This window comes from Sparus aurata, chromosome 8 (assembly GCF_900880675.1).
Source record: "Sparus aurata chromosome 8, fSpaAur1.1, whole genome shotgun sequence".
Classification (NCBI taxonomy): Eukaryota; Metazoa; Chordata; class Actinopteri; order Spariformes; family Sparidae; genus Sparus; species Sparus aurata.
This window is the reverse complement of record NC_044194.1, coordinates 7,870,865-7,896,850: the sequence shown is the minus strand read 5'-3', so window position 1 is coordinate 7,896,850 and position 25,986 is coordinate 7,870,865. Positions and strand designations below refer to the sequence as shown.

Sequence of the window (25,986 nt, the reverse complement as noted above, 5' to 3'; positions counted from 1 at the left end):
ATTCACAAGTTCTAAACTTTGTACATCCCAGGATCTCTGTGGTCTGACTCTTGTTGTTTGTCTGGTCCCCTGACAGGCAGCTGTACAAATCTCATGCATTCCTGCTCTGTGAAGAAGAAAGGGAGCAGTTTTTGTTCCACCTGCTCTCTCTCAACACTGTGGACTACCTCTGCTTCACACGCGTCTTCACCTCAATCAGTAAGTACGGCCAGCTTTGACAAGAAAATGGGGGAATTTACTGGAGGGTTTTACAGCTTTCAAGGACACTGAAGGTTTTCTCGGAGTGGTGTTTGTGTTTTACAACCGCGCATCTCCACCCACCTGCCTCGTATACCCGGTATCCAAAGGGATTCACACAGTCCTCAATCAATAGACTGTAAAATTGCCCCGATGCTGTGAAAATCCTTTTTGCTGAGAGTATCGTGACAAGAGTTTTAAGTGAAGTGAATAAAACTTTGCTCTTGGTCTCTCGTGTCCCTCCAGGTATTTCGTACCGTGTTGTCATAATACCCATGAAGAAGCTGAGCATCGCAATGGCGACAGTTAACCCGTGGGTGTGTGTGTCGGGAGAACTGGGTGATTCAGGGGTGAGACAGCTATCGAAAAACACACAGGAGATCTACTTCCAGGTTCGTACGCACTCCTCAGCAGTAAGGTCGACATCACGTCTGATGGGGACACGTGCAGAGCTGAACTTTTAACTTGTGCGTTTCGTTTCAGTGCAAGAACCTGGGCAGGCTGAGCACTCTGCAGCTGGGACAGGAGAACTCTGGCCTGCTGGCCAAGTGTCTGATAGACTGTGTGATGGTGTATAATGAGATCACTGGACACACCTACAAGTAAGACTCTCACTCTGACCTCGGTGTCATCGATAAATGTGCTTCCATCAATGTATTTTTATGCACATTCGGAAAAAGGTAAATGAAAACAGCTAAATTCAAATAGGTGTCCACAATTTTGCGAAAAAAAAAAAAAAATGGCGCTCTTTTTATGACATGTTCTTCTGTAATGGTGTGATGGTTGTCTCATTGACACCTGCTGCTCGATGAACCAACTCCCTGTAGCTGACTCACTGACGCTGCTACTGGCCTCCCATTGGGCGCCTTTTTCATAGAGTATTCCTCTCCTCCTTCTGTTATCTCTGCGTTACGGTTTTTTAAAAATCCCTGTCGCTACATGAAACAACAACAATGACAACCCCCTCCGAGCGCAACCTACATGCTAAAATTGGCAAGTTACCCAAATTCTAACTGGATTGGTAACAGCTATTGCCTTTATATTTGCTGAGATGAAGCTATTTTAATGCTGTATCTTTGGCTTTGAACCACCCAAGACAAGTGCTGTTTGTTTAAAGAAATACAAACAAACCAGACAGTTTCCCCTATAACACAAACACATTTTATGCAGCAAGACCTTTCTCCAGCACTGACACAGTACAGTGGCTATGCAAAACTCAACTCCCAGTTAAATTCTCATTTTATTTAGCAGATTTTCCCAATATTTGGTTAAGGTTTGTGATAAATTAAACCCGGCTGTGACCTCACAGCACAGTAGCTGATTGTACAGGAATGTATTTTGGACAACAGCTCTGTGTTCATAAAGATATGATCTAAATGAATCCTGACTGTCAAGTGTTAGTTTGTCTGAGCTACCTCATTAGAAAGCTGCTTTATCTCATGACATCAACATAATGTAGACATAGAAAGGAAGAGATGGATTAGCTGTCTGGATCACTGTGTTGTCATGAACTGAAAGCAGCTGCAGCCTCGCAGAGAGAAAAACAGTCTTAAGATTTATGCATCGCCTTGAAAATCAGTTATCTTAACTGTGGTGTGTGGTTAATGGGCTGGAACAAGCCAAACTACCGGTTCTCCTTGAAGTTATTTAGAAAAATAAACTCACACATCGCACTACACCAGCTGATTAGAACAGATGGCCCTTGTATAACAAATCTCTTGTCTTTAAGGGGAATGTAATAAAAACATTGTCTGTTGTCCCCCCCAGGTTCCCATGTGGCCGATGGCTGGGGAAAGGCGTGGGCGACGGCAGCTTGGAGAGAGTCCTCATTGGTCAGCTGGTGTCACCTGGTGGAGAGGAGGATGCTGGAAGGTGGACAGGGACGCCTCCGGAGCTGGCCTCTCCTTCCCAGAGTGTCCGGACAGTGCTGGGATCGCTTGGCAGCCGAAGCAGTACGTACTGACAAAGCGCGCATTCTTGAGCACAATGGCTGACCTACTTGTTTCCATGCTCACTTCAATACCAGATTCTGCTCCCTGTATCACCTTTCTGTTCATCCCCCCTTCCACTTCCCCTCCTCATGTTTCTATTTTTAACTCGTCTTGATTTATCTTGTCAGGAATGCTGTCTGTTGAAGTACAAGAGGACATGAGGGAGGCAGCAAATAACCTTGTTAAACACTTCCACAAACCCGAACAAGAGGTATGTGAGCAACAGTGAGCGTGCCACACCGATTTAGCTCCTACATTCATTTAACCTGTTGGCTCGCTGAGCTAAAATAGTGAAAACGGCTAATGCATTTTTGTCTCCAGCACGGTTCATTACCCTGGCTTCTCTCGCCCGGGGCTCATTTGTCTCATGTATCCGACGAGCCTCTCTCAGCTCTACAGCAAGTTAAAACATTGAGGAGACTTGATGGATCTCTTTAGTTTATCTGTGATGGGCTTCCAATTCATTGCAACATCATCTTTTGCACACAGGCTTCAATGTACAAGCATTTCCTCTCTTCTGTTTACTTCCTATGATTAAATAAAAGGAGAGCTGGTTAGATTAAAAAGGTAAACAAATGTTCTCTGCTGTGGAGGATTTGAGAAAATTTAAGTGCCTTAAATCACTCATATGAGAGGATTTACTGAAGTCTTTCCTTTCTCTCTCCTCAGAGGGGAAACTTGACAGTCTTGTTATGTGGTGAAGGAGGTCTGGTGCTCTCCCTGGAGAAGTTCCTCCTGCACGGGCTCAAATCAAACCGTCTTTTCCAGAGGAACGTGTTTGTTTGGGACTTTGTGGGTAAGTACTGATGTCTGTTTCCTGTCTCCATCTGGTGGCGGTGAATATGAATCTCGCATATCAAATTGCACGCAACAAAGCATGATTGATCTGTTTTTCACTCCGGTGTTTGTCTTCTACAACTATACTCTCCCTTGTTGTCCATATATTAATAAGTGATGGGCTGACAGTATGACCGTCTCCTTCTCACAGAGAAGGCAGTGGTTTCCATGGAGACAGCAGATCAGATGGGTGACCTGCATGGATCAACTCTGACAAAGGGTCCCCCCTGTGACTCACTGTGCCGATACGTCAACGCCATCAACGCCTCGCCGCGAAACATTGGAAAAGAGGGAAAGTTCCAGCTGTTTGTCTGCTTGGGAATTAGGTGAGCATCATTTTTAAATGACACTTTAATAACAAAAGCTAAGGATTCTTAAAGATTAATCCAAAGGAGAAAAGGATAAACTCCCCAAAAGCACCTCAGTGCATGAGGAAAAACCTGGAGAAATCTTGGACATTTTAATCCCACTTCCTTACAAAGATTAACAGTTATTGCAGAAACAACAGGTTTATAATTTGACTTAGATTTATGACCGTTTAAACATATTGACCCCACTGCAATGTGTCATTTTAAAGCATCCTGGTCATATTATATTGTGTTGGACAAAGATGACATCGTTTCCTTCCTGAGGAAGGAAACTGAACTGCTTACAGAACAAACAGCTCGGGGAGGGAAAGTGTTGAACTTTGCCTTCCAATGGTTCCACATGAGATGCAGAGAAATCATTCATGTCTCTGTGTGGTTGTAATAAAGGTTAAAAAATCACACTGAACATTTTATTTCCGGATGACTTATTAGATAAGTATATATACATGATATAATATATATAAATAAATTAATAATACCAATATTTTAGTTACCCTGATCAGTAGTGGTTTTCTGGGCTGCTGTGATTCAGGAGGTACAGCGAGTCGTTTACTGGTCTGTGGTTCGATGCTCTGCTCCGGCTGCATGTCAAAGTGTCCTTGGGCTGAACCCAAAATTGCTCCTGATGGTTTTTCCATCGGTGTATGAGTATGCCTGAGCACAGACATAATGCGGGGCACTTTTCTTAGGAAGTGCTGTTTCATTCCTGATAAGCACCTTGCATGACAGCCTCTGCCGTCAGTGTATGAATGTGGCAAGTGTCTGGAAGCACTTTGAGTGGGCTGCACCCCAGAAAAGCACTATACAGAAGCAAGTCCATTGACCATCGGTGTAGTGGCTGTCACTTTTCTTTATCACAATCAAGTCATTCACATCAAAACAACAAAAACTGAAAGACGTTTTCTACCAAAAATAACCTGAAGCTAAATTTTTGAGATCCAGATTAATTCTCAATCTCAAAAGGAATCTGAATGTCAGTTAATTTTTGGTAGAAAAGGAGAATTTCAGTTATTAACTGTGACATATCACCAATCTTACAACGTGATCCTCCTTCCCATGTAGTCACCATAATTATTTTAATAGTTATTATGATCAGACAGAGGTGGGGTCTCTGTGGCGGTGTGCACTGACAAATGTGTTCGGGTGTAGTAAATAAGAACGGTCTCTTTTACTGTCCTTTTCTATTTCTCTCCCCATCTTCTTTCGGTTAATGCACACAGCTTTAAAACAGCGAGAACAGGTTACCAGTATATTTGGGCTGTTTGTGTCCAGTGCCTGCAACTTACCAGTTCAACAATATAAAATTCACTGAACATTTCAGTCATTGAACGCATCTTGTAATTGGAAGCTGTTACTGGCACCAGTTCTGTCTTACACCATCAGTTCATCACTAAACTTCATCAGGCACTTCGGGGACCCTCATTGACCGCTGACCTGTTCCTTTTTGCAGGGACCGGCTTCTCTCTCAGTGGCTCCCCCTGCTGGCAGAGTTCCCCCTGACGGCACGGACGTACGAAGAAGCAGCTCTGCTGCGAGACCGTGCTGCTGTCCACTCCCTCTCCCGCATCCTGCACACACTCAACGAGTTTACCATCACTCTGGAGACTGCACTGGTGAAAGGAGTTGACCTCTGACCCCGACAGAGGAGCACAGAGTTCAGCCCCTGCTCTGTCATCTACTGCAGGAGCGCTGATCGGTTAAAATATTCCATCTTTCCATCTGCGGGAGACGGAAGTACATTCAGACACTTGAGAAATGTGACTTTATCTTAAAAAAAAAAAAAAACAGGACAGTGGACCAGATGAAGCCACTGGCAACTCGAGCTCCGAACATAATGCCTTGTTCACAGATGTAAATGTCGTATATACAACAGTCCAATCTTTCCTATGCTTGTTTACACTGTGAAGTTCTGTTTCCCCCGAGGAGAAATAGAGAGAAATTCATAATCTCACCTCCGCAGTAGATATTACTCACGGCTCACGTCCATCACTGTACCTGAACCCTCGGACGACTATAACTCTCCTTCAACTGCTGTACTGCTTGCACTCGAATTTTTAAACTGAGCACATGCATGGCCAAAATCTGTTAGTTTGTTTGTTTTTTTCCCAGTCTTAGTGTGTTGTGATCTGAAATATCAGGACTCAGGCCTTATTCTATAAACATTTTTCTTGACTTTATTCATTGGATATCTTAGTAAATATACTCAAAGAAAGATGATGTTGCCCACGCTATGATATGTTATAAAAATGTTCTATTATTATGCTCTTGTTATACTGTGTAAACACCCTGCCTGTTTCTCGTTGTTTATTTCAATTTGGGGTCACACGCTGCAGAGTTGTGCTCATGAATTCTCAGTTGGTGAAACGCAGAAGCCAAACTGGTGTCCTCATTGTGTCAGTTCGAATTGTCATTGTCACTTTGTCAGAAAGCCTTGTTTTTTCCCCTCTCTCGCTCTCTCATTGTAAATATTTTGCTTCATTAAATCTTTAATAGAATTGTGCCCATTTGTTATGATGGTGTAATGAATTAGTGGCATATTTTTCTGTATAAAAAGCATCTCGTTTGTGTCTGTGTAAAAACAATAGATTCCAATATGGACACACTTTATTGATTATGTGGATAATAGTCATGCTGTTTGTTTCTAAACTGTTCGGTTGTCTTCAGACAATGGAGCGAGCACAGGTTCTTATAAAACACTAAGTATTACGTTGATGTCGCGTTTTAATTTAACAGTTGAAGAATTATGAAGACGCTGTCTCCTGCACTGTCCTGCAAGCACTATGTAACCTACAATGACCAAGCCTCTATTATCATTTAAATACAGATTAGAAAAAGCAATAATGAACTGTTATTTATGAAATGTGTTGTCAAAGATTAAAGTTAATATTGACATAACTGACATGTCTTTGTAATGTTTTTTGTGCTGTTTACTGAAATATGTTTATTTTACTGTTTGCTGTGATTTATCGTCCATTTCTTCACATTACTACATAATAAACAACCTGTTAATTAAAGGGGTTACAAGATGATTTCCAGTTCATTAAACACTCCTCACATTAGACTAATTGCATCTGATGTTTGCCAAGAATTCGACTGCTACTTTGCCAAGTGATAAAACCCGACAAACTACTGTGTTGGGCTATGCACGCCGACATAAGATCATTAGATCTCTGAGGATGGTGTGAAAACTATCTGAAAAACAGACACTGCAAAAAAATATTTGTGCTGTTTGAGTCAATTAAATTTGATTAAAAACTAATAGGAAACATACTTTTGTGAAGCTTGAGATGCTGATTTTTATCTCTAGAAAAACTATCAAATTGAATTAAATTATGGTGCATGTGTTATACTAATAGAGAGTATTTTATTTAATTTGATCAATACCCATATGATGATTTGGACCCTATTCTTTTCTTTGCATTAATCCTTTCTAAACTACATTACATAACAGCCACAGCAGGAGTCTATACATCCCAGTAAATGTGGTGCAGCAGTTTCATGTGGCAGCAACATGATTGGTTCTCTACCGCCTGTCTGAAGGGGGGCAGAAAAAAAAACAAAAAAAACAACCCACTGTCCGTCCTGAACTGTCCACTGGATGGAGGCCATGTTTCATCCACCTTTTATTTACCACTAATCTGGTCACTTGTCACGCAACTGAAATCAACAAAGCGCATCTCCCTGCGAGACGCCGCCGAGCCCCCTAAAAACCGTCAGGCCTCCAGACGGGCCATCTGGCGCTCTGTAGTAAAACGACAGGCCCCGCCCCCTTGCTTACACTCTCCAATGTGCCATAGCAACCGGGGCCGAGCCCCCTGTTCCCGCGCAATGTTCCCATCCTTATAAGGCCAGTAGAATGCAGACGCACGGACACGTCACACGTCGTTTATGTAAATGCTTTGATTGAAGAAAAAGAAAAAAGCCTTCTGCCCTACTCTGAAATGGAGGTGTGGATACGACGCATGCGCACTCATGTCCACAACTATCCAGTCCCGTCCACAGGCGCAGACATCAACAAGGGAGCGGGTTACTGATGCGGGTTGATTTTCATAATACTCACATCGTTACGACGCGTTATAAGGACTACCACTGTGATCCGGCTCCACGCGACTTGCAACAAGGTAACGACCGCCGCCGGTTTTCACGTGTTTTGTCGGGTCTTTGGTGCTTTGAGGTTTTTTTTCTTTTTTTAAAGTGTTAGCGGTGCGTTTCAGATGTGTGGTCCAAAACAAGCTTCGAGTTGTCCTCGGAACAATCGCTCATTTTTTTAGGGGCCTGCTGCTGCTGCAGAACCGAGCCGGTGGTCAACTTGATGTGTAGGTCACCTTATAAACAACTAAAGTAGCCGCGCAAAGTGTGAGGAAGGAGATAAAACGTTAAGAACGGCAGCATGATGGGGCGAGAAGACGGCTGTTGTTATTGTTGTTTGTTGCGGTGCATCTGCGTGTTGGAGGAAATCACTCCTATTATCGCTCTTATTTGACTAAAGTCGGGTTATTATTACCGGTGGTCCGGCCAAAAACCTCCTCTTTAAATCAGCGTTAATGGCCACATCGTGTCTGTGGAGCGGTGTGCAGTCTACTACACATTTACGCCTGCTAAATAAGCCAAGTTGGATCTCTCACGCCCACCCCGGACCACAGATGCGTCTCAGCACGCGGCCGCTGCTGTCATCAAAACAGCTACAGCAAACACAAACTGTGTCGGATCTTCTAATGCAACTCGACCCGGGTGTGGAAATGTAGTTTGGTGTGAAAAGACAGTACAAAAGAGCCACTTTGAACTTGGTGCACATGTAGTTGGAGGGGACTGTTGCAGTGACGCGGCTGTGGAATAACAAAAGAGTAAAGATCAAATTACAGGATTATCTGAGTGCGGCCCTGCATTCAAATATAACAAAAACAGCAAAATTTTCCTCCCCGCTGAAATGTGTTCGCCTGAGTTAATCTCACTACGTAAAGTTGATGTTTGGAGGGGGAAAGTCGGGCATCGTCGAGCAGAAGAAGGACGGTCATCATAAAATGGGTGCGCATGAAGCAGGTCGTGTGGCATGCCATGCTTCCTCGCCGGAGTGGGCGGTGAAATTGGCGACTTGCACTTTTCTCTCGATAAAAGCAAGTGGAATTCTCGGCGTCTCCTCTTATTTTAGAAAGTGGAGGTGTTGCTCTGACTCGCCTCGGCGGCTTTCGGGGGGAATTTTGCGGTTTACTTTTTAAATATTACAGTTTTTGCGGAAAATCGCATCACACCCCCTTCTCCACACTGCCTCCGCCTTTGAAGTGTGTTGCCATGTTGCGTTGCGTCACGTACTGTATTCTGCTGCAGAGATCGTCTGCAGTTTACAGATGAGGCACTCGGGGGGTGAAAATGTGGTCAGCATCGTAAGACACTCCAGGAAACATGCACCGTGCTGGTACTATAGGTTATTTTATGTTAACACCTATAAAATGACAAATTTAAATTGGTAATAGATTTGCTTTATATTACGATTTTAATATCTTTCTGATGAGGAGATATCAGTTTTGTGTTGATTATTGTTATTTCCTTCATATATACATAAAAATTCATGGTTTAAATGTATTTTATTTGATCATTTAAATACTTTTCTGACCATATAATATTGGTTTTGTTTCGACTGTTCTTATTCTCTTCATATTCACATTTAAATCAATGGTGTACATGTCTTATTTTAGCATTTAAATACTTTTCTGACCATATAATATTGCTTTTGTTTTGATTCTTTCTTATTCTTTTCATATACACATTCTAATTGATGGCATATATTTATTTATTTTAGCATTTAAATACTTTCCTGACCATATAATATCAAGTTTGTTTTTTGTTATTTTCTTTATATAAATATTAAAATTAATTGCATAAATGTCTTTATTTTAGCATTTAAATACTTCCCTGACCGTATAATATTGGTTTTATTTTGATTCTTTATTCTCTTCATTTACACATTCAAATTGATAACGTACATGTTCTTTATTTTATCCTTTAATACTGATCATATAATATAAGTTTTGTTTTGATTATTATTATTATTCTATAATATAAAAACCCAAGTTATATGTGTTGCTGCTGCTTTAGTCAGAGCTCTTTTGCAGAATGAAGATTTTTAATCACCTTTTTCCAGTTAAATTGAATTATAGCTATAAAAGTGCCTTTATTTGTAGCCGAAGCATATATGTTTATATACATTTCTGCAGCAGTAAAATACATATATACATATTAAATTATTTTTTCGCACCTTACATGTTAGATTTCTTACTGCTGAAATTAAGTAAACGTAATTTTCCGTTCTCATCTAATCCTTTGTCAACTACATTATTTCCCCACTTATAAACCTTCAGTTACCACGAGGCACGAGTTTTCCTGTTCTCACTTCTCCTCCCACATTGCCCATCCTTAAGTGGTGTCTGGTTTAAGCAGCAGAGTGGGAGGTCTGTCGTTGTTCCTGCTGTGTGTCTGCTCTCTGTGGCACCGCACTGTCAGAAGACCCTGAGGACTGATGGCAAGAAAAAAACCCAGTCTGGGGGGCGCGGCTCGCAGTTTTGCCGCAGTTCAGGTCTACATGTGCTGTGGAGATTAAAATTTGCCTAGCAACATAAATCATAATTCCCATGCATAATCGGGGCGCTTATTGCATGTCGAGTGATTTTCCAACCCCCCCGAACACATTTATATATGTTTTTTACATTAATCTGGAAACACGTCCTGATGCTTTCTAGTTTGTTTTAAAAGCATGACAGATAACCTCTGCAGCCTGGAGGATGGCGCTACGTGCGTGCTTATATTTTGAGTTTTCCAAAATGAAGCGTGCATCCTGTGAGCGCGGCGTGCTGACATGATCTGTCTGACACGCTGTCTGACTGTTGACCTACTTCCCTCATTTGGGTCAAAGCGGAGAGATGCTCCACCAAAATCTCTTTGCCTGGATGTTTTTTTTAGTGCACTCCGATAGTGACAAAACACCAGATTCTGATTTTTCACATTAATATTAAACGGTGTATATATATATGTAGATATATCACCTCTGCTGTGAGCCGCACATGTGAGGCTGCAGGGAGGTACTGCAGTCAACACGCGCACACTGATGAGAGTCTGAGATGTTAATGCATGAATCTTTTTTTTTTTTTTGCATGCAGATGTTTGGCTTTCATAAGCCAAAGATGTACAGGAGTTTGGACGGCTGCTGCATCTGCAGAGCGAAGTCTTCCAGCTCTCGTTTCACGGACAGCAAGCGGTATGAGAAAGACTTCAGGAGCTGTTTCGGGTAAGAGTCCATGCTGAACACGTGGGGGGGTGTGGAGGGAGACATTTTTTTCTTCCCCTTGTCGTTTCATCACAAATCGTCTTGCAGACTGAGTGAAACGCGATCAGGAGAGATCTGTAACGCCTGTGTGCTCCTGGTGAAACGATGGAAAAAGCTACCCGTGGGAACCAAGAAGAACTGGAACCATGTGAGTCTGGAGCGCAGAGCTGATGTTATGATTGAGCCACCACTCTGTGGTGATAAGATATTCACTCAGTAATCATTCCCTCCTCCTGCTCCATCAAGGTCGTTGACGCCAGAGGAGGCCCCAGCCTGAAGATAACCTCCAGGCCCAAAAAGATCAAGTCCATCTCCAAGAAAGCCCGGCCCAGCCAGATCAGCAGGCTGAAGAAGGAGCTGAAAAGAAACAGTGAGTTCTGTGTTTTGACACCTTCACACTGCCATTTGTTCCAAAAGACTGGATTTATGTCACATCACCCTGAATCATATGCCTTCAGTGTTTGCTTTGTTTTGCCCACCAGATTCAGACGCCCACAGCACCACCTCCAGTGCCTCTCCGGCTCAGTCTCCCAGCTACAGCAACCTGTCAGATGACGGCTCAGACACGGAGCTCAGCCCGGGATCCAGCCGCTCCCCTGTTTTCTCATTTCTGGACCTAACATACTGGAAGAGGTAAGTCACACAGCATTAACATCCCTTTGATCCACTGAGTCATTATTCAGGATTAACTACTACTGTACACATTGATGCTTGTTTTTTGACATTTGGTATGTATGAGCCTACAGTTACACATTGAAATTCAAAGAGCTCTGCAGGAATAGAAAATTTTCACATCCCTGAAATATTAAGGCAAGACAACAGTTTCTTTAAGCCAATAGTTGAAAAATGTACATTTCACTAGTTGTTAAAATATAACCTACCATGCAGAAGCAATTCAAAACACAAGTCAGTAGTCGGACATCTTTATGGTTTATTACAACTAAAAGTACTAGAGACCGATTTAATGTTTAAAACTCAAAGTCATAGAATTTTTTTTAGGGCGCCTGACTCTCGTCTATTTATTTTGTTTTTCCCATCCTGTTCTAGCAGTCAGCATCAAGTGCCTTACATAATTTAAATCAGGAAACCCTTAACTTTCAGTCCGGCTTATTTAGAGTCTTAATTTGCTCTGTCTCATAAATGAGAATAAATGAATTTATCAGAGCTTTTAAAAACAGCAGTCAACATTTTTGTGTTTGTATTTTCTTTTACAGTGAACTCAGACTTAGGAAGTTTAGTTTTTTATCTAAAAAGACATAATTTAATGTGTTAGTCTTCTAAATATTTTTTGTCCATAAACTGACCTTTCCTAAGCAAGTTACATACATGTATTAATTTTCATTTATTGTCAATATAGACGTGTTAGGAGAGTACATAGAAAGATTATGAAATCATAACAGAAGCAAAATATACTCCTTTTCAGAGAAATATAGTGAATATAGTGAATATGAAGAACAAAAGTTGCTTGGCTACAAACGTTGCCAGGTGGCAGAGGAAGAAGCTATGTAGGTTTTCTGGAGGAGTCAATGCTGCAATATGTGATGTCATTATGTTCACTACGGATCCCCTGAAGGCCCAAACTAAACATATGTGATAGCACTGAAAAGCTGAGAAACTTAATGAACATTTTACAACAATAGCCATTTTTTAGCTAAGGTCTTTGAGGGTTTTCAGAGGGTTTTTTAGATAAGTAAAAGAGAAAAACTCCTCCCTGGCAGTTGTTCTCAAATTTTTTAATGTTAAGGAGCCTGAAGTTGGACCACAGATCCCCTTTTGCCAAGAACTTTGCTTTTATATGTTTTATTACAGAACGAGCATAAAACATATTACCAAAATACATTATGACATTTTATTACTTATGGATGAAATTATAGGGATTAAATTGACCCCCTGGAACCCTCTCAAGGACCCCAGGGGGTCACTTTGAGAACGACTGGTCAGGCCTTTGCTTGTTTTGCTGTTGCTTCACACACTTGAATAAAAACAATGTTATCTTGTTTTGCTCAGGCAAAAGGTGTGCTGTGGAATCATCTACAAGGGGCGCTTCGGGGAGGTGCTCATCGACCCTCATTTGTTCAAACCATGCTGCCGCAAAAAGCAACGGCAGCAGCAACAAGAGGAGGAGGAAGAAGAGGAGGATGAGGAGGAGGAAGAGGAGGAGGTGGAGGTAGAGGAGGGCCCGGTGGGCGTGGATGTCAGCGGGCAGAAAATCCAGACGGAAGAGGAAGTGAAGGAGATGCCGATGTGTGAGGGAAACGCCGAGCCTGCTCAGCTGTGTGTTACCATGACAACACCTCCAACCAGGAGCGGGGTGGTGGTGGATGAAGGGTGGTGAAGTCACCCCCGCCCCCCACGACCCTGCACACATCTCTAATGAAATGTTGGAGTGCTGTTTTTTTTTGTGAAGCACTTAAAGAAGGAAGTGGCCTCAGATTGCCTTCAATCATAAAGCAGCTGTAAATCCTTTGGTCTTCTCCATAATACTGTCGGAGCTTTGTTTATTATTTTTCAATGGTTAACTTATGGACTGTCGTGTTTCCACCTTTTGTCTCTTATTTTGTATTTAATATTCTTACCATCCTGAGCGATGGACCGTCATCTGTGGTGTGTTTGATCAACTTTAGATGAAATGCTGGAGCTCTAGTTTGCTGGTACATTTAAAACAGATTTTTATTCCAAAACGCAATAGATCCACTTACTTGCAGGAAAAAAAAAAAAGGTGCTACTTGAAATCCATTCACTCAACATTTCCACCGATTCAACTCATTCTCAATGTGGATATTTTATAAGCATATATGTTAAGATGACTAATATAATAAGATTAGTTTTGCTTTTCTTTGTTGAGAGTAGATATCTCTTTTTTCCGTTGAGATGGTGGATATCTCGTTTTGGAATGAAAGACACATTAACAGAGCACAGACCTGTACAGTATCCCTTGTGTTTGTGTCTTTTCACATTGACATCCACTCCTATCAAAGAGTTTGTGTTTGTAGACTGGATTAGTGTCTCCGTGTGCAAATACGTACGTGGGTCCCATTTAAATAAGGCCTATTCACTGCTTCAACAGCAAATACACCAGCCTTAATAATGTGTTACAGACAGTGCTAGTGTTAATTCTGGATTGGTATTAAGGAACAAAAAGGGACAGAAGCTATATTTATTGTGGCCTCAGCAACACATAGTGCATTTTTGCATGAATGGCAAAGCCCACTCATCCAAAAGACCTAAAGATCTGATGCATGAGTCTACTAAAAAATTGCATGGCCTTATATAAACTGTAAATCTTACTTTTATTTTTTTGGATCCATTTCTCTGAAGTTTTAACTTATTTTTATATGTAAAAAAAAGAAAAGAAAAAGGAAAAACAGAAGTGTCTTCTCATAACAATTTCCACACAATACAACAACAAAAACACACAATCGGTCTATAGTCATTCAATATCAGCAATATCAATATCAGTGATTTCCGTCATGCCTGGGTCAGTATACGGTAAAAGACTTTATACAAGCTGAAATTCTATGCCATTGCCTCTTATATACCACAAATATGTTGTGATATATAGCCTAATATTACTTTATTTATCAAATTAAAGCCAAAGCACATTGAAATTCACCCAATGTCAAATCAATGCAGGTTTTCTATGGACACTTGTGCTTGTCCGAGGTCATTTGTATATATGTTTATGGTATTCTAAAAAGAACACTAATATGAAATTTCATACATGTGACGTTGTAGTTGGGAGCAGAGGGTGTGTTATGTACATAAGGGGCTGGGCGAGCCACACGGCTCTTTATATGGGTTCCATTATTTATTTATTTCATATTTATTTGTATCACTGCATCCCCGCTTAGAAGTGTAATACTATGAATTCTTTTCATCCTTAGCTTATAGGTAGTATGGTTTTGTACATCAGAAATCGAATGTAATTCTCACACAGGACATTGCGTTGAATTACTGGGTGTCAATATTTGTGAAATGTTAAGTATTTATTTACTCATCTGTTGAGTTGCGTGCAGCCTAACTTATTCTGTACCATCACTTTGAATCTGTATCATGTAGACTGAAACGAATGGTAGATTGCAACCAAACTGTGCTTTTTTCCCCTTTTTAGCCTGTAGCTTGAAAGTGTTACAGAACAGTAGGAAACCTAACTCTAGACTTGCATGTATTGTTGCTATGCATTTACTTAGCTTACAAGTTAGACAAAGCGGTTTTGTATTTTTTATACATCATGTACTTTTTTTACATGTCCCTTAATAAAAGTAATTTTGTGAGTTTTACTCGAGTGGATTTATTGGTATAAAGTCGGTGGCTGGATAAAAACTTAAAGATCAACTTGTATGGTTTATTATAGGGTTGATAATGATATAAATTATTAGTAATCAAGGAGACGGATAACCAATAATTATTAAAAAAAAACCTTAATCTTAAAATCTTGAATAACCTGTTTACCTAACCACAATTTATTTGAGTACTGTTCTCAAGTACATATTGAGCTACAAAACTATAACTGAAAGTTAGTATTTACATTAATGCTACTTTCAGCTACATTTATTAGGTAACTCTATTTACTGGTTACTTTACAGATAAAGATGAATTATTATCATTATAAAGTTCTTCAGTTCATTGAAAGATTTTCATGGCAGTCACATATAATGTCAAGGAATATAAAAGGTAATAGGTATAATGTGAATTTACATTTCATATACAACATACTGTTAATGCGTCTTCACACATTATGTCTGTCAGCCCATCTGATCAGAGTCTTTCCTTGTTTTTAAAGGAGATTGTCCACATCAAAGTTTTATCAAACATAACACTAATTTACCTTTACACTACCTGGCCTACTTTATTTATTCCAACTATTTAGTACAATAACACTATAATAATCATTTTGCTTGGGATTAAAACAAAGACATATGGGTTGCTTAAAAACTTGTAGGGTAGCTCTTATTTTCATACCAAACATCTGCCTGTTTGAAAATGTTGGTAGGTCTGAATTAAAAAGTAGGAAACCTGAGTTTGGGGTGATTTACACAACATCCTACAGGTTTCAGTTTGGATTTAAATTTTGAAGATTTGATATTTGTGAAGGAACAAGTCTGTGGAGGTAGAACCAGCAATTCCCACACCACAGAGCATTTTTTTTTAAAAATGTTTCCTCTCTTATCTTGGCATTTGAAAATGTTGCATAAATGTTTCCAGACACTGATCACAACCAGGAGAATACAGACAAGGAAAAGAAGAAGGCTTCTTGTATCACAGACTCGGGTTGCAAAGGCACAAGATTTAAATGATAATATAACAATCTCAGAAAATATCATGGTTTCACAATATGAAGTATTATATTATTATTATAATTTTTTTTATCAGTTATAATGAGCCTTAAAGGAATGACAAATGATTTTGTATAAATTCACAAAATATCATACCCCAACAGACAGGAAACTTGATATGACTTAATCTATCCGAAATGAGCAAATGTACATGGTTTGATAATCGACAGTTTTTCAACCAAGATATGCCTTGAAAACGTTACAAAAGACAAGTGTTTTTTTTTTTTTTTTGATGATGTTCTAAACAAATCATTCTTCATAATCTATTTTTGAAATACCGTAATGTTAGGCTATTTTCAGTTACCTATGTTACTATAATTCAAGTTGAGAGGCTAGCTGAGAATAAAACAGCTTATATTTTGGATAACATTGGATGCACTTTGGAATTTTATGCTTTATCATTTGTGTCACATTATAATTATATACATTTATTTTTATTGAATAGTGACTGAATATAATTTTTCAGATGGTTTTGAAACAGCATTTCGTTTTTATTCTAAATATAAAAAAGTTCACATTTAAAACAATGTTATAACCACATCCGATTTCTTATTAAAGTATTTTTGTGATGAGCGCAGTTTTAAATAAAAAAGAAAAAAAGAAAAAACAACCGGAAGCGGTGATCCTATGACCGGAAGTTGAAAAACACGGAAGTGCTTTGTTTTTGTTTCACAGTCAGCAGTCAGCTGGACATTTATTCTGCAGATGTCGTTTTAAATCTGTTATTCAAGCAGTCAGAGGTCGACGCCATCACACACCTGGGACCTGAGGTAGATCATGTGAGTCTTGTTGTATCGGTCGTCAGATTAGCTCGCATGCTAACCGTGTAGCCACGTCCAACCTGCAAACAGGCTGGTGCAGTTAATAAAGTCAATAATCATGCTGTGATTAAAATATCACTGATAAACGTATCAGTTGGAGCTGACTGTCGCTGAAGAAGATGATACATGTATTAACTTTATTGACTGTAGCTGGTTGTGTCCGTTTGTGTCGTGATTAAGATTCATCACTGAGCTCACTGTGTGTCAGTGATTGTAATGTTGAGAAATATGATGTCATAGTGCTTTTATAAATAAAGTTTTTATCTGCAGCTTTTGTTAGTCCTGATCGTCATCATGGTGGAGCCCACAGCATCTGGCGTGTTCTGTAACAGGATGCTGAGCATGGTCAACTCTGAGGACGTGAACGCCATCATCCAGGCTCAGAGACACATGTGAGTGTCGTGCTGTGGTTAGCACTGATGGGATGTAACTGAGTAGATTTGCTCAAGTACTGTGCTTAAGTCAAATTTGAGTTACTTGGATTTTACTTGAGTATTTCCTCTTTCTGCCACATTATTCTTCAACTCCATTGCATTTTAAAAACAAATGTTGCAGCCTTAACTTCGCTATATTGATTTGATGGCTTTAGTTACTTTGCAGATTTCATGCTGCATCAGAGCCAAGAAATCCTGAAAACGATTGTATACATTCATGTTAAAGTTTTTAGTAGATTTAATATCAGATACTATAAGACTTTTACTCAAGCACTATTTGTATGTGTAAGCTTCGTTTTTTTAAAACAGTGTGACTTTTGGGTATTTTGGGTACACTGGTGGTTAGTATTTTTAGTTCTATGTGTTCTATATGTTCTATATGTTTACTGTTACCTTACACTGCAAAAATTTAGCATAGCTCAATTCACTTGCACATGACAGTGATGCTGACCGTGCTTTTTTCTTTGTAACTGGCTGTAACCGTTGTTTTATTGAATTATTGCGCAAACAGGCTCGACCGCTTTGAGAAAACCAATGAGATGCTGATCAACTTCAACGGGCTGTCTAACGTGCGACTGCAGCAGATGAACGAGCGCTTCCTGCTCCACACCCGCACTCTTGTGGAGATGAAGAAAGATCTGGATAGTGTCTTCAGAAGAATCAGGTCTGTCTTTACTACCTTAGTGCAAACACACACAAATAGACACACACAATAGTGTCTGATTATTGGTCTCTGTTTTTCCAGGACACTAAAAGGGAAGATTGCTAAGCAGTACCCAGAAGCTTTCAGCAGTGAGTGAGCTATTTCTCTACATTCACTATATGTGAACCACCAACTTCTCCATATCGGTCTGTCTAAAATATGTGTTTTTCTGGCAGATATTCACGAGTCACCCATCCTGGAGGATGACGATGATGAATTTGACCCAGTTCTCCCCAGTATTACCACAACTATTACAACAGCCACCTCAGAGCAGAGCACAGAGTCATGTGACACAAGTCCAGATGTGGTCTCACCAACAGTGAGCAGATGTTCTGAAGATCTCTCCCAAGAGCCACCTGATACGCCCACCTCAGATGTCCTAGAGACGGCCGTCCTACGAGACGAGGGTCCTGACTCTGTGCCTGCAGAATAGAGCGAGCAGTTTGTGAATGGATTTTCAACCTTCAAACTATTTTAGCAGGGGGTCATGTTGTATATTTGAGTCTGTGTTGGCCTCTACAGTGTTTGTAGACTTTTCCAGTCATGAATATGTCTGTTGACAAGAGCATCACAGCCTTGATGTTTAATGTGGCTATGAACTGTCCATGAGGACGCTGGGTTTTTGTTGGCATGTCTATTTTATTTACAAAGCTTGCACAGCACTAAAATAATGCAGATAATACTTGAAGTTGTATAGTATCTCACTATAGATGGACTGTAAATGTATGACACTGACAGTGAACCTGAGCAAACGCCCTCACTCATTATGCGATCATAAGCCTATTTAATTCCGTTTTGTTTGAAGACGTGCACACCTGACTGAAGAAAGAAATCTCTCATGATGTCTCTCATGATTTATGTTACTTGAAAGACAAATGTTAGTGTTCCTGTTTCTTGCGTCCTCCCTCGCAGAGAAGGTTAATTGTCAATGATCAGTGCGTCTGGAGCGGTCAAGGATTCAGCAACCTATCTGAGGACGCATTAGCTTGGCGAAGGCTCTTTGATACAAGAGCTGGAAAACCAGGTTGTGTGAGCAGAGGATCCAACCGCTCTTATTGCCCATTAAAGATACAGCTCTGCTGTAAAAGGGAAAGTCAAGCATCAAGTAGACTTTTTTTGTCATTCCTTCATATTTCTACATCTCAGTTTTTATTTGTGAGTTTGAAAAATGAACCCCTTGAAGAGCAAAGACGAAGGAGACTGATAATTGTTTTGACTCTACTGTCCAAAATCAATGGAATATATATAAATTAACATATATAATTCAGAGCTGCATGATATCAAAAAAAGAGAGTGCGAGAGAGATTGGATTGTGAGTCACAGTTTAAGTGGGAAATTATATTTTTTGCATTTGCACTCATTAAATTCTATATAAAAAACTGTTGCTTAGAGAAAGATTTCAAATTCTAAACAACCCCTAATTTAAATGACTAGAAAGGTTAAGGCTGGTATAGGTCCTCTCAAAATTGGTCAAATTCTTAACAGAGATTAATTGATTAATCATTAACATTCATCATTTTTTAAAAGCTGAAGACAGACTGAAAATCTACTTGGTGTCTGTGACAAGAAAAATCCAACATGAGACCTTCATCTCATTGAGATAATCTGTTTGGTTTCTATGTAGGGATCTAGTTCAGATCTCAGACTCCTCGTGATCATCATCGCATAACCAATCTGTGGGGTCAATAAATAATCCAGTATACTCTACGCAACAAACAGACAATGAGAGGAACAGGTAGTTACCAGTAGAGTAATAACAGAGTAACACTGAGGAAGGCCTAGGGCTGAAATGCCTCTGTTTCCTCTTTCTGCAGTGCATTATTGAAGAGTGAGCACTCATCACTCAAAAAAGACTTCTGAGTTGAGATGCCAGTGCTTCTTGTTTGTGTTAACAAGGAGCAGGCAGCTTATTTTGCCTCAGGGTCTCCCTAATGTATATGCTCCATATGAACATATTATCACCTTAAAGGGTAAATTCAGCAGAAAATGCAAATTCTGTCATTATCTACTCACCCTTATACTGATAGAAAGTTGGGTAGTCAACAAAAAGCTGGAGCTTCACAGCAAAACAGAGTTGCAACTTTCTCCTAAACAACTGAAATAGTATGGTTATAGTATACTAATATAGTAATATTTGTACAAAAATCAGCATTTATTTTCAATAGCTTCCATGTCAGGTGGCCCAGTCACTCGAATTGTATCACAAGTCTATCACTACACAGGTCACAAAGGACAAACCTCTTTTTTTTTTAAGGGATTTTACCGCTTCTTATATTTAATATGAATATTTACTATGAAGATTCAGCATTTCTTTTAAAATAAAAAGTGTGTCACATTTGTTCCGATTCAGTAACACAATACGGCATTGGTTTGGAGTCAACGGGTCATATCACATGAAATCTATTGAAAGAAATGATAACCTTTCACAATAAATATTCATATAAAATAGAAGAAGCAGTAAAATTAATTTAGTGTGTCCTATGTGACCGGTGTAGTAACACAATTCGGCCTTGGTTGGGAGTCACTGGGTCACACAACGTTGGAACCATTGGAAAGAAATACTGAATTTATTCATAATAAATATTCATATTATATAGAAGAAGCAGTAAAATGTAGTAAAAACACACACAAAAAAAACAGGTGTACCTTATGTGTCCCATTTAGTGACACAATTCGGCATTGGTTTTGAGTTACTTGGTCATATGACATGGAATATACTGGGAAAACAGCCAGAGAAATAGTTTTGCAAAATACATTAAACATAAGCAATCAAAATAGGTGTGCTACATGAAATCAGGGTTATCCCGAGCTTCTGGGAGACGGGATAACCGTCCTCCTGCTCCTAACAGTGGATGAAAGTGAGTAAAAGACACCGCTGGATGTCTCCGGAGTGAATGTCTGTCCAACATCCAGCCTAAAAACTAACCTCACCTCGTTTGTATTCAAGTTTTTCTTGTACCGAGCCGACAGTTCCTGTTAGCTAGGAACTCCCGCAGGGGGCGCTGAGTCTAAACCGAGGCAGCTCTTTTCAGACAAAGGGGTCAAATGACGGCAGCTACTCCACAACACACACTCAACCCGGGTACTTTCCTTCCGTATGTGGTGACTCATAACTCCTAACATTTGTTTAATTCAAACCCGTCGCCCGTATTCGCGTTTTTAGCCCGCTAGCCATCTTGCTAACATCAACGTCTGCGGTTACGCTCGGTTGCTAACGTTGCTAGCAGTTGTCATGGTTGACGTCATAGCGTGACAGTTGAGTAGCTCTACCTGCTGGAAACACAGTCACTGTATGAGAGGAGTTACAACCTGAAGATAACAAAATAATACAACTCCTACAATGAGGAGACTGACCAGGAAGAAGGCTCTGACTCTGGTGAAGGAGCTGGACGCTTTCCCCAAAGTTCCCGACAGCTATGTGGAGTCCACAGCCAGCGGCGGGACAGGTACATACAAACTGCTAAAGCTACATGTAGCCTCCAGTGCTACATGACTTACTGTAACGTCACTCATTGTGATTCTCTCTCCAGTGTCTCTGATAGCATTCACTCTCATGGCTGCCCTCGCCTTCCTGGAGTTCTTCGTGTACAGGGACACATGGATGAAGTACGAGTATGAGGTGGACAGAGACTACAGCAGGTAAGAGATCAGGAAGTGGATGTGGGGCTTTTAAAAATGTCCTTCCATTCACTGCATCTGCACTTCACTTACAGCAAACTGAGGATAAATGTGGACATCACAGTGGCCATGAGATGTCAATGTAAGTACAGACAAATGCACATTTTAGTTGTAGTTCAGCTCTGGAAGAGCACTTACTCACCTTTTAAGCTGTGTGTGTGTGTTTGGATGCAGATATCGGGGCAGATGTCTTGGATCTGGCAGAGACCATGGTCGCCTCTGATGGGTTGATATATGAAGCAGTGAGTTGTGAGCTCCTTCAGTGAACAATAGCATTCTTCTATACTGTCTTATAAAGATTTAATGAGGAAAAAAATGCATTTAATCCCATTGTGTTTGTGTTCTGTCTCATTGTAGGCCAACTTTGAGCTCTCTCCACAGCAAAGATTGTGGCACATGTAAGATTTAAGCATTTAACTTGCATTAAATTTTCATCTGTGTATAAACACTCTCTAAAGGATATTGGTGACATTTCATAAGGCAGTCAGCAGTATTTTGTTACACTCAGCTGTCATTTCGTGTTGGCAAAAATGTATTTAAATGAGGTGATCTGGTTTAACCTGCTTTTTAACAAACAAGCAGGGTCAATTATAGGCCCCCATCCATTAAATTGGTTTGGCCTGATTCTTCCTAATTTGTGCTTCCCGTAACCGACAGGACACTTCTGCACATCCAGGAGCGTCTGAAAGTGGAGCATGCTCTGCAGGATGTTCTCTTCAAGGCTGCGATTAAAGGAGTTCCTCCTGCTCAGACTCAGAGGTACAGGATCCTAAAGTTGATGGGTGGTTGAAGATATGACAACAAAGATAAACAAAATATTTCCCTTCACGTTCATGTTGCTCCTTTTTTTTTCCCCCGCACAGTGACGACAGCTCCACTTCCCTCAGTGCCTGCAGGATACACGGACACGTGTACGTCAACAAGGTGGCGGGAAATTTCCACATTACTGTTGGCAAGTATGTGTCTGTAATGATCAGTTAAAATCTCCTTCATATGTGTCCAGAACATAATACGAGATCTGAGCTTGTTATGTCAGTGTTTGACCTTTTCACCTGTGCACAGGTCCATCCCACATCCCAGAGGCCACGCTCATCTCGCTGCTCTAGTGAGCCACGACAGTGAGTTCATAATCCTTCTGACAAAATCATGTTGTCCTTATGTATGTTGTCATATTTTGGTAAGATAGTGGTGGTATTTGCTGTACAGTAAAGCTGTGACGCTTGAAATAAATCATTCATAAACACTGTATGATGATGATGATGATGATGATAGTGATTATTATTAAACATTTTGATGTTCTTGTGTTGCAGCGTACAACTTTTCTCACCGTATTGATCACCTGTCCTTTGGAGAAGCGGTGCCTGGACTTATCAGCCCTCTGGACGGCACAGAGAAGGTCGCTGCTGATCGTACGTCACTTTTCATTTTACTCTTTTTCATTGATGTGAACTGTTTTGTTCTTGTTCAGCATTTAGCCATAGTTTCAGGGAATAAAATGATGATAAAGTGAGACATTTGTGGCTATTATCCTCAGCGAACCACATGTTTCAGTACTTCATCACCATCGTGCCCACCAAGCTGAACACCTACAAGGTCTCTGCAGAAACGCATCAGTATGCAGTCACTGAGCAGGTAGGTTTGAATTATGTTTGTATATTTGTGATGCATGCTATGCATCAGTACGGTGACTATATTTGTGTTCCTCCTGTTGTTCTACAGGACAGAGTGATAAACCACGCTGCAGGCAGCCACGGAGTCTCAGGGATCTTTATGAAATACGATATCAGCTCACTAATGGTCAAAGTCACCGAGCAGCACATGCCTCTGTGGCAGTTTCTTGTCAGACTCTGTGGCATCATCGGAGGCATCTTCTCTACCACAGGTAGATAAACTCTCCCTCAAATGCTTTTAATCTGTGTCACCGCTTGTCAGATGCATCTTTAAAGGACCACGCTGGAGCATTATCATGTTTAAGCCCTCGCTTCAAGGGCTTTTTCAGCACAACAGTGTTTGTAGATTTATAGCAGCTCTCCTGGCTTCAGTGCAGCTATTGAGTGCTTTTAATTAATTTAACTACAGTATTAAAACCCACTTCATCCATCACAGTGAGTATTTATTTAGCCAATTTATTCTTTAGTCACACTGCACGGTAATGCGGCTGTGAGCAGGGACTGATGTAAGTCTTTGCAGGTATGTTCACAAACACTTCAACATCACAGATGTGTCAGTTAGCGTTAAATACATGCAGTCACATACTGTGTGTCTTTAAAGCAGTGAACTACTTGTGCTTATTATTTCTCCGTAGGATTATTTTCTTTTAGCTCATGAATGCAACACTTTTTCTGTTGCCAATTATCTAATTTTGCTGCGTTGCCATAAATTAACTGACTCATAAACAGCTTGAAAGGAGAAAATCTATTTTTAAACTCATTAGATGCTTAAGAACTGGTCAGCAGACGGGGATGTAAACAATCTAACATCCTCAAAATATGTAGTTAACGGGCTATATCATGTATTATAGCAGGTATGGCCCCATAAAGACATTGCACATGCCAAAAGCCATATTTGTTTATCATGTACTTAAAATTTTTACTTTTATCTGATCATCATTTAAGCCAGCAAATAGTAGTTTAATCATTTTATGAACTTAAATTGCCAGCTGTTCTCACATAAATATGAAAAGACAATGAGAGCAGTTGATTTATGTTTTGTCATTAAGTGTCCTGAGGATTACTGAATTACTGGCAAGTTATAAATATACATTTTAACAGAGTATTTGTGCTGCAGAGACTTTCATCAGCATCTATAGTAAGTGGAGTCTTTCTCTCACTTGTAGGGATGCTCCACGGTGTTGTAGGATTCTTGGTGGATGTGATTTGCTGTCGTTTCCAAATGGGAGTCTACAGCCATCTGAAGGTAAGCCAGTAACGTATGGAGAGAAGTTAGTTCTCAGACGATTTCAGAAATGTGTGTTACACGATCTACAAATAAAAAAACAAGCTTGTTCTCAATCCACACACAAATACTGGGCAATCTGAACACGGCTTTTAACTTTGTGAGTTAGTGACATTCTTCTGTGTTTGGCTACAGATTATTAAATGTGTGTGCACGGCTCGCATGATATTAATAATTCATGTTCCCAGGAGAAGAAAATGCCAACCACCTTGAAGGAGCTGATTAAAACCATGTAGAGTATATTGATGTAGGCTGCTGTATAGAGGTAATACTTGGAAAATATTTGTTCTGGCTAAGGAGTGACGAGCCTGTGTGTCTGTTTAGTAAAATCTCTTTTCACAGAGACAAAGTTCACAGAAAAGCCAGATGTCCCAGTTTTCCACCAGCATTTAAACGCAACATGCATTGGATCTTGAAAGCTCTACGAGCAAATGAAACCAGATCATGCACGCATTCAACAATCTGTTAGAACATACAGGAGAATGTCGCAAATATTTTTAGAGATCTTTTTAAACGGGAAGCTTTTGAAAGTTCTACACTGTTCATGTAGATATTGTTTTTTGTTGTACATTTTTGTCTTCTCTGCACACAGGAGCAGCCAAACAGTGAACCAACAGAAAACCTCGCTCAGTAATGAGAGTCCCTGCAGCTCACCATCTTGGCCTTACCCGACAGACAGCAGGAGTTGCTGGAAAACATGTTTACAGATTGTTTTTATTATTGAATATGTCCCTGCTTTGTTCAGAAATGTGTAAATATGACTAGGATTTTTTAAAATAAATGTTATTGGGTGGGTGTAAGATTGAGACATGGATGTCCATCCACCTGTGAAGGGTTATAATCAATACCTCCACTAATGATCCGTCACTGGAAAGCTGTGCCAGGAGGACTGAACCGCAGGCAGAACAGAAATTATTTACATCATTATTGTAGATCTGACTTGACTGCCTGGTGTTAGAGCTCCCACGGTGAACACGCACCGAGGCGTTTCACATAGTTTGGCTAATGAGAACTTTTCTCAGGGTTGACGTGGTGATGTGCAGCGTGACGGATACAGTCTGAGGGGCATTTTGCTCTTCTTTTATGTAGTTTGGGGACCTCAGAAAACCCAAAGCATTGTTCTTCCCCAGCTTCAAGCTAAAAGAAGGCCAAATTGGCTAAAATAAAGGAGGAACCATGTGTGTATGGAGTGTGTTCGGGGTCTTTAATTGTGAGGAGAGACCGGAAGGGTTTTAAATTGTGCCTCTGTGTAAATGATTGTTAAAAATATGAGGCTGATTTGTTGAATAAAATTCCCTTTCAACGTGA

At 40.2% G+C, this 25,986-nt stretch overlaps 4 protein-coding genes and 1 long non-coding RNA gene across 6 annotated transcripts in view; 4 read left to right on the top strand and 1 right to left on the bottom strand.

Moving 5' to 3' along the window:
* The window catches only part of LOC115586738 (DENN domain-containing protein 5B-like), a 21,515-nt gene extending 15,183 nt beyond the window's left edge, over positions 1-6,332 (top strand). The window contains exons 14-21 of the mRNA XM_030426063.1: positions 77-198; positions 484-629; positions 721-839; positions 2,005-2,189; positions 2,357-2,439; positions 2,898-3,024; positions 3,217-3,391; positions 4,884-6,332. Of these exons, the coding sequence (XP_030281923.1) occupies positions 77-198; positions 484-629; positions 721-839; positions 2,005-2,189; positions 2,357-2,439; positions 2,898-3,024; positions 3,217-3,391; positions 4,884-5,067 (1,141 nt within the window). The 3' untranslated portion in view covers positions 5,068-6,332. The remainder of the gene's footprint in view (positions 1-76; positions 199-483; positions 630-720; positions 840-2,004; positions 2,190-2,356; positions 2,440-2,897; positions 3,025-3,216; positions 3,392-4,883) is intronic.
* LOC115586765 (uncharacterized) lies at positions 4,266-21,114 on the bottom strand. The gene is made up of 5 exons (XR_003984911.1): positions 20,977-21,114; positions 18,360-18,467; positions 11,231-11,375; positions 10,965-11,108; positions 4,266-5,152 (listed from the first exon to the last, which is right to left on the bottom strand). It is a non-coding gene; the product is annotated as an uncharacterized LOC115586765 (long non-coding RNA).
* On the top strand, positions 7,368-15,031 carry LOC115586759 (SIN3-HDAC complex-associated factor-like). Its single transcript, XM_030426098.1, has 6 exons — positions 7,368-7,554; positions 10,585-10,712; positions 10,800-10,899; positions 10,998-11,121; positions 11,234-11,384; positions 12,759-15,031. Exons 2-6 carry the CDS (start codon positions 10,585-10,587, stop codon positions 13,084-13,086), a joined length of 831 nt encoding a protein of 276 aa, XP_030281958.1. The 5' UTR covers positions 7,368-7,554; the 3' UTR covers positions 13,087-15,031.
* On the top strand, positions 16,698-19,150 carry kxd1 (KxDL motif containing 1). Of its 2 annotated transcripts, none has more exons than XM_030426099.1 (5): positions 16,698-16,866; positions 17,179-17,300; positions 17,854-18,006; positions 18,088-18,134; positions 18,222-19,150. In XM_030426099.1, exons 2-5 carry the CDS (start codon positions 17,203-17,205, stop codon positions 18,476-18,478), a joined length of 555 nt encoding a protein of 184 aa, XP_030281959.1. In that variant the 5' UTR covers positions 16,698-16,866; positions 17,179-17,202; the 3' UTR covers positions 18,479-19,150. The 2 variants fall into 2 exon arrangements, with proteins under 2 accessions (XP_030281959.1, XP_030281960.1); XM_030426100.1 differs by having other exon boundaries at positions 16,700-16,857.
* Positions 21,067-25,986, top strand: LOC115586756 (endoplasmic reticulum-Golgi intermediate compartment protein 2-like). The gene is made up of 13 exons (XM_030426095.1): positions 21,067-21,491; positions 21,576-21,684; positions 21,759-21,805; positions 21,898-21,965; positions 22,081-22,121; positions 22,381-22,482; positions 22,587-22,679; positions 22,786-22,841; positions 23,034-23,132; positions 23,258-23,355; positions 23,443-23,605; positions 24,560-24,639; positions 25,271-25,986. Exons 1-13 carry the CDS (start codon positions 21,386-21,388, stop codon positions 25,310-25,312), a joined length of 1,104 nt encoding a protein of 367 aa, XP_030281955.1. The 5' UTR covers positions 21,067-21,385; the 3' UTR covers positions 25,313-25,986.

Coding starts and splice junctions, on each gene's coding strand:
- LOC115586759 (XM_030426098.1), top strand. CDS start 10,585: ATGTTTGGCTTTCATAAGCCAAAGATGTACAGGAGTTTGGACGGCTGC. Junction 10,713..10,799: donor GACTTCAGGAGCTGTTTCGG/GTAAGAGTCCAT, acceptor ATCGTCTTGCAG/ACTGAGTGAAACGCGATCAG. Junction 10,900..10,997: donor CCAAGAAGAACTGGAACCAT/GTGAGTCTGGAG, acceptor TGCTCCATCAAG/GTCGTTGACGCCAGAGGAGG.
- kxd1 (XM_030426099.1), top strand. CDS start 17,203: ATGGTGGAGCCCACAGCATCTGGCGTGTTCTGTAACAGGATGCTGAGC. Junction 17,301..17,853: donor ATCCAGGCTCAGAGACACAT/GTGAGTGTCGTG, acceptor TTGCGCAAACAG/GCTCGACCGCTTTGAGAAAA. Junction 18,007..18,087: donor AGTGTCTTCAGAAGAATCAG/GTCTGTCTTTAC, acceptor CTGTTTTTCCAG/GACACTAAAAGGGAAGATTG.
- LOC115586756 (XM_030426095.1), top strand. CDS start 21,386: ATGAGGAGACTGACCAGGAAGAAGGCTCTGACTCTGGTGAAGGAGCTG. Junction 21,966..22,080: donor ATGGGTTGATATATGAAGCA/GTGAGTTGTGAG, acceptor GTCTCATTGTAG/GCCAACTTTGAGCTCTCTCC. Junction 22,680..22,785: donor TTCCACATTACTGTTGGCAA/GTATGTGTCTGT, acceptor ACCTGTGCACAG/GTCCATCCCACATCCCAGAG.